General features: G+C 36.3%; 1 protein-coding gene across 3 annotated transcripts; it reads right to left on the bottom strand.

Moving 5' to 3' along the window:
* Window positions 1-6,625: 6,625 nt before the first annotated feature.
* LOC147495938 (uncharacterized) lies at window positions 6,626-11,286 on the bottom strand. Of its 3 annotated transcripts, none has more exons than XM_086564722.1 (7): window positions 10,512-11,286; window positions 9,852-10,159; window positions 9,613-9,765; window positions 8,783-8,875; window positions 8,015-8,069; window positions 7,042-7,135; window positions 6,626-6,937 (listed from the first exon to the last, which is right to left on the bottom strand). In XM_086564722.1, exons 1-6 carry the CDS (start codon window positions 10,888-10,890, stop codon window positions 7,077-7,079), a joined length of 1,047 nt encoding a protein of 348 aa, XP_086420848.1. In that variant the 5' UTR covers window positions 10,891-11,286; the 3' UTR covers window positions 6,626-6,937; window positions 7,042-7,076. The 3 variants fall into 3 exon arrangements, with proteins under 3 accessions (XP_086420848.1, XP_086420846.1, XP_086420847.1); XM_086564720.1 differs by having other exon boundaries at window positions 8,011-8,069; window positions 10,512-11,283; XM_086564721.1 differs by lacking the exon at window positions 8,783-8,875 and having other exon boundaries at window positions 8,011-8,069.
* Between the last annotated feature and the right edge of the window lie 753 nt (window positions 11,287-12,039).

The raw sequence follows: 12,039 nt of genomic DNA, 5'->3' as shown, positions 1-12,039 counted from the left end.
CCCAAACACCGAAACCAACCCCTCTTCTTCTCTAACCACGAAAAGCATTACAATTTTATGAAGAACTTCCATTGGAGCTTATGACCGTGTTTTTTTTTTTATGATTTTCATGAAGTGTACCTGTTGATTGTCGTTGTTTTATGGTTTTGAAGTTGTTGTGAGGTCATAATTGTTGATTTGAGGTCGTCATCATTTGTTGTCGTCATAAAATTGAAGATTGTTGCTTAAAGGTTAGTTTTTTATGTTCTTCTTAGTAAAAATATAATTTTTATATAAGGTTGTATGATAAACATGAAAGTGTTAGCTTGATCTGTTGGAAAATTTGTGGCTTTCTCGTATGCTTCTTATACTGTTATTGTTATTTTCCAGTGAAGCTTAAATTAAAATGGTCGTTTGTTGTATTGCATGGTTTAGTTTGTTGCCATACACTTTAGAAACACATGCATGGACTAAAAAATAATTTTTAACTATTCAGTAGGACTATTATTATATTATGAAGTAATAACATCCACTTAACTCTAAATGTGGACATGTGAAATTTGGGGTGTTTTCTTCTGTTGTCTGAGAGTCTGATATGCATGTTGTAAATGTTTGAAATTATATGCATTTGAATGATTTATGATTTATATTTGTCTTGCATTAAATTGATTGAATGTAATTGTGAGAAGGGTCCCTTGTTTGAATTGTTTCTCATTAACTGATTTATCCTATATGTTGTTTGTTTGTATGTTTGTGGACAGAAGAAGAATGGTCAATCCTCTGCTAGGTATAAAAGAATTTGTAATACATTATAGTGGTAAGTGGGGGAGAATTATCCCTGAGAAGATAAAAGCTAGTCAATAATACAAGGGTGGTAAGAGAGAGTGTACGTGTGAAATATGATGCTAAGCTATGGAATCAACAAACAATAACAATGTGGAGTAAAAACATAACACAAGATGTAACGTGGTTCGGCCAATAATGCCTACTTCCACAAAAGCAAATCCATTATAAGATTGGAAATGATGATTACAATCACTCCTCTCAAGTCTCTCCAACACTTACTAGATCTCTCTTCTTGTATCTCTCTCCTCACAAGCTTATCTCTTTGTAAGGGTTTCCTCTCAATTTTGATGGCTCTCAAAATTGGTTTTCTCTCTCTCTCTTTTTTATCTTGAGTATGAAACTCTAAATTCTTTTATATACTATGCTGAAATTTCAGTGAGCCATGAAATTTCGATTCATCTCGGTTCAACAACAAAAAATTGAAACTTTGATCTTCTTCTCACATGGTGAGGAACACTCAACATTGTTTCCAGACTCTCACACTATTGCCCTAGATCAGGTTGGTGTCTTCCTTATCTTAATTCCTTAAATAACTTAGATGTTCTTCCTTAACTTTGACTTCTCCCACCAAATTTGAATAATCCATTCTTACTTAATTTAGGATAATCTACTCCAATGAAGTTGCGAATCCAAATTTTTTTTGAAAAATAAACAAATTGTTGGGTATTGTGAACTTGAAATCTAATAGTCCCACATGGGAGAAGAGACAAATTCATCATGGGTTAATAAAGTGGGATCTATCACAACTAGTACCAAAGCCTTTTCACATAAAACCCCACACCCATGCCCATGTGTTGGCCCAAGACCAATGGGTGGTTAAGTTGGGGACAATATTGGTACTACTTAGATCTGTAAAGCTTATGGTCCCGAGATCAGGCTGTGTGTCAGACTCTATCAAATGGTATCAGAGCCAATGGTTCAGCTGGGACAAACGGCATAGATCATGTAGAATTTGAAGACGAAGTCATTCAAGGTGGAGCCACCAACGATGGCGCAACTCAGGTGGAGTTGCTTAACGAAGCGTCCATGTACACTATGGCACTCTTGGATGTCGTGGATGTTTGAAAGAGTGTACCCCAAGTGAAATCCAACGACATCAAGTGATCTTCGAGGTGGAGCTTGTCCTCTTGACACCTACAAAGTCTGGCATGATATCGTGTAATGGTGATGAACAAGTAAAGATCCTTGGATTTCAGTTCAAGGTGGAGATTGTTAGGTATTGTGGACTTGAAATCTAATAATCCCACATGGGAGAAGAGACAAGTTCATCATGGGTTAATAAAGTGTGATCTATCACAACTAGTACCAAGGCCTTTTCACATAAAACCTCACACCTAGGAGTGTAATACAGGGTGGGGCGGGTCAACTGCGGGTCAAATAGTGATGGGTCGGGTCGGGGTGGGTCTAAGGGATACAAATCCAATGGTCCCCGATAGGGCGGGGTGGGGCGGGTTGAAGTGTCATGTCTTAGTACCATCACCCGGCCTGTTGGGTCAGTTTACGCGGTGGGTTTTGGGCGGGTCATCCGGGTCGGGTGGAAATTATCATTTTAACTAGGGGTGTTCATGGGTCAGTTCTGGGTCGGTTCTTACCGGTTTTGGTTCTGGGTCTATTTTTAGCGGTTCCTATCGGGTTCGGTTCTTTCGGGTTTTTTCTTATATTTTGAAAACCCGGACCCATACCCATTAATTAAGTCGGTTCCGGTTCCTTATCGGGTTATACATTTTTATTGCTAAAATTATTTTTTTTAGTTATATAACCGATATAAAAGTTGGTTTACGGCGACTATAACACTTGTCATCGATATTTTTGTCCTCTCATAAGAAGTAATGGTCCTAAATTCAATAATAATATTTGAAAGTTATCTAAAAATTTTAAATACATTCTCATACATTATATGTATGTGTATATTTTAAATCGAACATATGTATATTATACTATACGTAATGCGTCATATATAGAATAAATACCACATGTACCACAATTGTTAGTTAGCATTACACGACTACACGTATTCGTTATCTAATATATATACATGTAATATATCAAGCACGTACACGTTCATGCATTAGTTAATATAGACAGTGCATAAGTTAATTCATAGTATACGACTATCATTATAGGCGAGACACGTAAACATTATTATTAATATTTATAATACACATATTTAATGTAATATTATAAAAGATGCATTTAATAACACACATTCACTATTATGCTAAATGTTATATATATTTAGTATAATTTTACACCTAACAAATATAGACTATATATAATAATAATGTTTGGGTTTGTTTTTATTTAGTGTAATATAATACTAAATTCTATATATCAAAATCAAACTAATCGGTTCTGGTTCCGGTTCGGATACCCATCGGTTTTTTACTATTCGGTTCTAGTGGTTTTGGTTCTTTATCGGGTCGGTTCTTGAAGACCCACTTTAAATGTGTCTAACATTTTAGGACCCAGACCCGCTATAAATGGTTCCGGTTCCGGTTCCGGTTCGGGTAATTGGGTACCCATGCACACCCCTAATTTTAACCCAATTTCACAAAAAAAAAACTTTCTAATTCTTCAAGTAATATATTTCCAATTCACAACATAGAGAAAAAAATATAATCAATCAATAAAAAATAAACAAAAATAAAAAAAAAAAAAAAAAAAAAAAAAACTTGAACTTAAACTTGAACCCAAAACCATATCTGTAAGTTTGAAACTTTTTTCTCGTGATTTACCATTTGTAAATTGATTATTTTCCATAACATGATAAAATGAAGATGGGAGCGAGGATCTATGGTACAAAACAATAAAATATAAACTAAAAGAATTCAAAATTAATACAAGGATGAATGATTCATCTTCTCTAAAATTCGAAAGTTGAATTTGAACTTTTGATATTTGCCCAATGTTCAAACTTGAATATTTGAAATTGATGTTGAACTCATAAGTTTGTGTTCATATCTACCAAATTCATACAAAAGTTAAAAGAAAATATAAACAAAATACAAAAATATTAGAGTTAGAGTCTTGAAATTGTGCGGGTCAACGAGGTTGGGTCAACGACTTTTAACACGGTGCGGGTTGGGCGGCTTGACGGGTCGGGTTTGAGCATAGAACCTACACCCATAGCCCGATCGCGTAAAAATAGTGGCGGGGCAGGGGGCGGGTTTGGGTGACGGGTGAAGACCGGGTACCCTACCAGATGATGGGTTAACAATTTTTTTTTACACTCCTACTCACACCCATGGCCATGTGTTGGCCCAAGCCCAATGGGTGGTTAAGTTGGGGACAGTATTGGTACTACTTAGATCCGTAAAGCTTATGGGGCCGAGGTCAGGCTATGTGCTAGGCTATATCAAATGGTATAAGAGCATACCTATGGTCCTTTCAAGGAGTTCTGTGCACAACAGGGTATTGTTAGACGCTGGACAGTGAGAGGCACGCCGCAGTAGAATGGGTTAGCAGAAAAAATGAATCGTACATTGCTTGAAAAAGCTAGATGTTTGCTTTCCAATGCCAATCTTGGCAAAGAATTCTTGACAGATGTAGTGGTCATGGCGTGTTACTTGTATAATAGATCACCAGTTTCGGCGATAAACTGCAAGACACCTTATGAGGTGTGGACAGGGAAACCAGCTGATTATGATACTTTGCGCGTGTTTGGATCAAGTGCTTACTACCATATGAAGGATAGTAAGCTTGATTCTAAAGCTAAGAAAATTATATTCTTGGACTATGCAAAGGGAGGAAAGGGATACGGATTGGGGTGTCTTGAGAACCACAAGTTCCTGGTCAGCAGTGAGATTACCTTTGATGAGACTTCGGTACTATATTTTAGCAGCCCGGAGAAGGCTGGAAATGATTCTATAGAATCTCAAGTGATTGAGATGAAAGCGTCAGAGGATACTATAGAGAGTGAGGTTCTTAATGAAAGAACTATTCAACAAGAAGTAGAGCTACAACAACCTGAGCAGCAAGTTTTTGCTAGATCAAAGCCAAAGAGAAGTGTGAAACAAGTTACGAAGTATGGACATGATAAACCAGTGAAGCATTATGGTCGACCGGACTCAGTTGCCTACGCACTGAATATCGAGGGTGATGAACTAAACGATTTCGAAGAAGTTGTTAGAGATGGTCATTGCAAATATTGGTCGGTGGATATGCATGAAATGGTGGAGGCTCGTGACAAGTTTTGTACTTGGGAATTTATTTCATTACGTAAAGGCAAGACGGCTTTGGGTTGTAGAAGGTTCATTATGGAGTTGAGTTCCAACATTGGTTGGAGGTACTCCACAAATGGTGGAGGCTCATGCATTGTTGATTGATGCATTTCGTAGGCATGGCCCTTCGTGGGCGAGAATGCTCTTTGTGAGCATGACTCTCTGTGCAAATAGATCTTTGTGGGCAAGACTCTTTGTGGGTATGGCTATTTGTGGGCAAGGTCTTTCGGGACAATTGACGGCAAGTTCGAGATGTGGTTTGAATACTAGTGATTCTTGGTGGATATTGGATAGTGTTCGGTTCGGTTTTATGTGTTAAAACCTCACCGAGGTGGAGAATGTTGTTTTGGCTGTTTCGATACTGTTTGTATGAAGAGAAGAGGGCGCGCGCATGCTCAAATATGCCTAACCCAAGGGGCGCATGCCCCCATACCGTGGAAAAGAAGTTTGTTTTTTTTGTTTTTTTTTTCCCTTTTTCGCGAAACAACAGTACTAGAAGTTGGTCAAGAAGAGTGTGCACGCGCTCAGATATGTCTAGCCTAAGGCGCGCACGAGCCCTAGCCTCTACACACCAGGTTCCGAGATTTCGCCAATAAATAGAGATTTTTTTTCTACACTAAAATTTCGCCCACTATAAAAAGAAGAGTTAGGGTTTTGACCTAACTAACAATTTCTTTGTGAGATTGTGAGAGAGATCTTTTTCTAAGTGAGAGAGATTGTGAGAGAACTAAACTAAGAAGAAAAGAGAGTGAACATTCTTTGTGAGTGTGAGTGATACATTCTAAGTGAGTGTAGAGTGTTCTTCTTTGTAATCTTGTATCTAGTACATCTAATCTATCAAAGGCTCGCCGGTGGACGTAGGCACATTGCCTAACCACATAAAACTTAGTCTTGTGTGAATATATTTTTATTTTCTCTATTTAGTTTATATGTCTTGTGTTGATATTGTGTTGATCTTGAATTGTTGCTTGGAGAGTTGTTAAATACTTTGTTGGTAGTTGTTGACTTCCGTCGTCACAACACAAATTGTTTAAGCAAATGACTTTTGAGTTGTTGTTATTGCGAGTCTATCTAACTGAGGGTATACGGTTTTGGTATGATTTTGGGGGGTCGTAGATGCTTACCTCATCCTACACTTGGGAAGCAAGTCAGATATTACTGCAGCGAAAATGGTTAGTTAGTTGTTCAAACTTCAAAGTCAGTTCTTCGACAAGCATAACAAATGGTATTCAGTGCCTCAGTGGTTACTTGACTCGAGAATTAAAGCTAATTCTTTTGTTATCTAGCCCCTCCAAAATAATTTCCTATATAATATAACACTATATAACCTAAGACCTATTACTGAGCAGCTTCAGCTGTATAGTATAAGTCAAGCAACAGGACGCAATCCATTACCATATACTGTGGCCTACAAGGAAAGAAAATGGCCTCCTCTCAAAGATGTAGAACCGGGTCTGTCACCATATAGTTTCATTATCCTCTCATGTCTAGATATTTGTCGCATGGATGAATTCATCATACCTAACGCAATCAAGTAAATGATATTCTCCAATACTCGAAGTGCTGCAAGGATAATAATATTGTATGAATATACATTTCATAACAAATTAAATAGAGATTACCATATAAGATATACGATTGAGGTTATTGAAATACATATATATACACTGTTGAAACTATATGCCTTTTCGGACAGCTAAGTATAGTACAAAAACAATCGGACAAGCAAGAAACAAAATGTATGGAAGAAGTTGCTGATATACATTTTCTTCGTCTTCTCCCACTCTTAACAAGTTGTTGGTTTTGTCTTGTACAAATGCTTCAAAATAATTCCCGTAATCTGTGGTATTTACAGAAAGAGAGGAGCTCTTAACCTTCAGTATTTCCATGGCCTGAACGGAAATGAAATAATAGTTTTGATCAACCACTACAACATGTCTATTAACTAAAAAATAGGTTGCAAATGCCAAATAGTGAACTATGGCAAGTGAGTTACTTGGAAGCCAAACATGAACTGCTGTGCTTTCCTTCTCACTGTAACATCTGGGTGAGTCTGGAGCTTCTCATACATAACTCTAGCTTCTTTTTGCCTGTTGACCAGCATAGTAGGGGTAATTGTAGTAAAACTAATCATAAAAAAGTGTAATTAAGGAGGGCACGGGACTTCCATGTCATACACTCATACATGTACTGATGTATCCATAGTTAAGGATTTCGGAATTCCGACAAATCCAAAAACCAAAATTCATCAAATTTCGACCCCTATCATATTTGGAATTTCGATAGATTTCGGAATAATCAATATTTCAACTCTATATTTGGTATCCCGATTTTTTTGAAAAACCGAAATATTAGGCGGAATTCCGAGGTTTCGTTCGGAATCACGAACACTGGATGTATCAACCTAAGATGCTGAACTCTCCCATTCATCCATACAAGCTAAAGCATCAGAACAAATGCATGGGTTCTACTGTGCTAGTATCCTATCTAATCGAGTGAGTGGAGCGAACGATCTTGGAAGAAGGGGGGGCTATGCGGACAAAACCAACTTGGTTGGTTTCTGTCTGTCTGTCCTCACCTTCTCTCTCATTTTTTCTTTGCCCCCAATACCTTTTCTCCTTCACCCATCTCTCTCTCTCCCCCGCATCACCCAACTCTCTCTCCCCTCCGCAGCTCCGCTCACTCCCCACTGCCACGCAGTATACTAGTATATTCATCATGGTATGCTTTTAGCTTCAATAATTACAATTACATTAAGGTTCACATTAATACTATAAAACCTTTACTTTATTAACTCAGACCCAATTCTTATGATTAACGGCAAAATTATGCAAAAACCTTTTACTTTGCAGTTTACACAGAGGAACCATAATCCTTAGTTAATGGAAATTTATCAGCCTTGTTGTTCTATATATTATCAAATATATTATTATCGTAAATTAATAAATAATTTACTGTACTGTACCTACTAAGTGAATCTTGACAAATAGACCATTGTAAAGCGGCCAATCCATGAAGCTCATTCTGCAGAATACATATTAAACTGGAAAGTGAAGAAGTTCACAAGAAAATACTTTCCGCAATAAGGAAATATCTAACATAATTCAATTTGAAATTTTCATTGTGTATTTTTCTTACTAAGTTACATGGAATTCTCCAGGTGTCTGCTATTGACCTATAACGCCTAGATTGAAGAAAACAAAGAGACACCACGGAAAACTTTCACCTCACAATTCCACTAGATATATTCATATTGGAAAATAAAGAGTACAAAAATAATTCTGACAATCTCGCGGCGCCACTTTTAGCTGTTAGAACTTCAACAGTCACTTCTAATGTCTGGACTATCACTTAATTTGACTATTTTTTATTCCTTGATTATGCCCATCCAGTAATCCTATTAGATTTTCCCTTTTCTTGTCACTTCTTGTGGTTGTAATGGACTAATGGTGGTTTCTCTCTAAACAATGGCATCTCTATTCCTTCATCAATTCAATTTCACAAGATCTGGACACCACTAATATACATGTGGATTCTCTATTTTCAGCGTTTCATGCTTTCCTAGTAATTTTCATTTTTCACTATCATTTCTTGAGAAATCAAATAATAAACATTTGCAAAGATATTAGAGTGTGTGGACAATTTTCCTTACCCGAAGAATTCTAAAGATAGACATTCGTACTATTTGAGCAACTGAAATTAGTTAAAATAAATTGTTATATCTTCAAAGGGGTCACCTGAAAATCCAACTCTTTCATTACTTTCTCATAAAAGGGCAATGCTTCTTTAAGTTTTCCAATATCCATCAAAGAATCACCATCTTTTAAAGCCTATTCAAGAAAGTACTGAATTAGGAATCTGCAACAAGATCTCATCTAACTTTTCTCTTTCAATGAACTTAAATGGATACATTAAAATTGAAGATCATCAATGGCTTACTATCAGCTTATAAAAAATTAAGATTTATGTTTATGATGCTGAATACAAACTTTTGTGATTACATCCACGAAAGCCAGATTTGGGGACACGTATATTGGTTCCTGAAAGGATATTTCCTGGGTGGCACAGTTACATGTGTGATCATATGATATACCTAATTGCATCCTTACTACCAAGTAACAAATATATAGAAATTGAATAAATAAAAGAAGTATATTTAGTAGATTAAAATATCTGTAATGTGAAATGCATTCATGAAGTGTCTAGCATTGTATATGCAATACATGTCAATAAGTATCATCAGAAATGAAGTTGAAATATACAGATAGTTGTGGGAAAATATTGAATCAACTCTTGACAAATCCATTTCATTAAAGAATTAAAAAGATGAGACAAACCAGACCAAGAGAAAGAAACTCTGAAAAAAATGTACCTCATGTGACAGTTAAGCATAATTTTTTTTAAGGTTTCCAGTGGCCTACTGGTCAAGACTTGGATTCAATTTTTACCTTCACTGGGAAGAAGGAAATTAGGAATAAAAATTCTAAGATTTCTAACTATCATAAAAAAGGTATGCACGTTTCTACTGAAAATGATTTGTCATAATATATGCCTTTTGAAGATATACCTTCTCACACTCGGCTTTTAGCTTAGCATCTATATTCATGCCCATTTTCTTCTTGTATGCTGCAATTAGTTGTTTAGTATGCACATCTTTAGCAGTTTTATCTTCTGCAGTTTCAAGCATGTCCCCAGGGCGTATAGTTCTTCCACCACCAAACTGCCAACATAGAAACAAATTTCAGTCAGAATAATACACATAAATACAGACACAAACCAAAGAGTATGAAAAAATTGTTACAATACCGTCTTAGAAATGTTGTTAGGCCTTGGAAAGACTCCCCATGTAGAAACCTTCGGCTTGTAAAGATCCGGATCATCTTCCTTTTTTAGCTCTTTCGGAGTAGCAGACCCAAACTTGCTTGTGTCTCCAAGAATCACCTCCACCTTAGACAAAACCTCTTCTGAAAAATTATTCTCCATTGGGACCAACCCTGCTGGAAGTCCTCTACTCTGCTTCTTATCCGAAAAACCGAGACCCACAAAATCAATGCTAGAAACTTTCCTGTCTATAATTCCATCCCGTGGAATCTTCGGAATCTTCTTCTCTAAACCTAAATTGTACATCATATACAAACTTCAATCCAATGTTACAACCAAAAATTTCCAAACTGTATGTATACATATTGATATGAATAACTATACTAAACCTCTACCGTGCTAACAAACGCGCAAGTTTAGAATCTTAACATCACATTATGGTTTGAATAAACTGCACTATAAAAGTGTAACTCCACATTACCAACCAAAAGGAAATAGACCCAAACTCTTGTGGGAGTTCTAATACCATATGCTACCAATCATTACACATAAAATTTGAGGCATTGCACCATTGCCCAATAAACATATTATGAACCTGATCATCATAAAGGAATTTAATTTCACAAGAAAACAAACATTCTGTACCTTGCTTCTTTTCTTCAACAACTTTGCTGCTACCCTCAGTTCCAGCATCTCCTTTGTTCTTTTTATACTTTTGAGCCTTCTCCATTGCAAGTTTCAAAGCAAGAGGCATTTCCTTCTTCCCACCTCCAACATCTTTAGAAATGGAACTACTGTTCTCAGTTTCAATATTGAGAGATTTTGAAAAGGGGCTAGAGTTTTTATCTTGTGTAAATGGAAGAGAAGAGTCAGAGTCAGAGTCAGAGTTGGTTGTTGAGGCTGAAAGTTTGAAAGGCTTGAAAGAGTGTGTTTTGAAGATGAAAAGATTGGTTCTTGAAGATTCCCCAGTAATGGTTTTTAGAGAAAGAGTGAAGAAACAGGAAGGTTGTGAGGTGGAAGACATCCAGAAAGATTTTTTAGGTGAAACTGTTTTTTCAGTTGAATAATAACAAACTCGTACGAAATATCATTCTACGCCACTTGATATTCCAAACTTTACCGACATTTATTAATGTACATATATATATATATATGGTCGAGGACATGCTTCGAGCAGCTGTATGTAATTGCTTTCTTCATCTCTCCTCAGTTTTGATGAAAATGTTTTTGCAACATAGCCACATGATGTTTTGGGTGTGTGTATGTGGATGCAGATTCCTCCAAGTCGTGTAACACACAACAATCTTATTAATGCTTGCGGATCTAGAGGGAATTGGGGAGAAGCTTTGAAAGTGTGCAAGAAAATAACGGAAAGGAAAATGGAGTTGGGCCTGATTTGGTGACTCCAAAAATACGCACAACGAAAGGAAAAATTAAATGAAATAGAAATATTAAAAAACACAAAAAGGGACCATGGAGGTCTCATTCATAATCTGTGTGATGCCATGAAAAGAGTTAAATAGTAACAGACAAAGTTAAGCCACAATTAATTACATAGAAAATTGCAGCAACATTCTTTTCTAAAAAACAATACATTCATGTCACATATATAGATAACTCACAGTACCAAACTTTCAAACAATAATACATTATTGATTATTCAACACAGAAAACAACAACACTGATTTACAATGAGACAAACGGAAGGATCTTCATCACAATTGAAATTGTCCCAAAGACCTTTTCCATTTTCCAAGCGTCTCTATTCCCTGCAAAGATTAAGAAGCTTAATAAGTGTTTAGAACTTGGTGACCATCAGCTAATGGAAAAGTATAACTCTCAAAAGGGGCTACCTATAGAAAATTTCCCATACATACGAGAAGAAATTATGTTCATCTAACAAATTACTCATTTTGTTTTGCGACTTAGAACCATTTATTTCAGCTTTGAGTGTGTCATACTATATGCGTAAGCAATACACTATAATATGAAACAGACCCAACTAAATACCGAGTAAATCTTGTGTCCTCCTATGGCTAGTTCATTATTCATTATCTTTGACATATACTGCTTTAAAGCCCATGGGATGCAAGACTTCTTCATAATTGCAAAATGATGGAACGTGTTAATAAAAGCTACACAGATCCCTAAATTTATAACAAAACTTGACTGT

The sequence above is a fragment of the Coptis chinensis genome, chromosome 6 (genome assembly GCF_015680905.1).
Source record: "Coptis chinensis isolate HL-2020 chromosome 6, ASM1568090v1, whole genome shotgun sequence".
NCBI lineage: Eukaryota > Viridiplantae > Streptophyta > Magnoliopsida > Ranunculales > Ranunculaceae > Coptis > Coptis chinensis.
The sequence above is the reverse complement of the archived record's forward strand: the minus strand, read 5'-3'. Positions and strand labels throughout refer to the sequence as shown.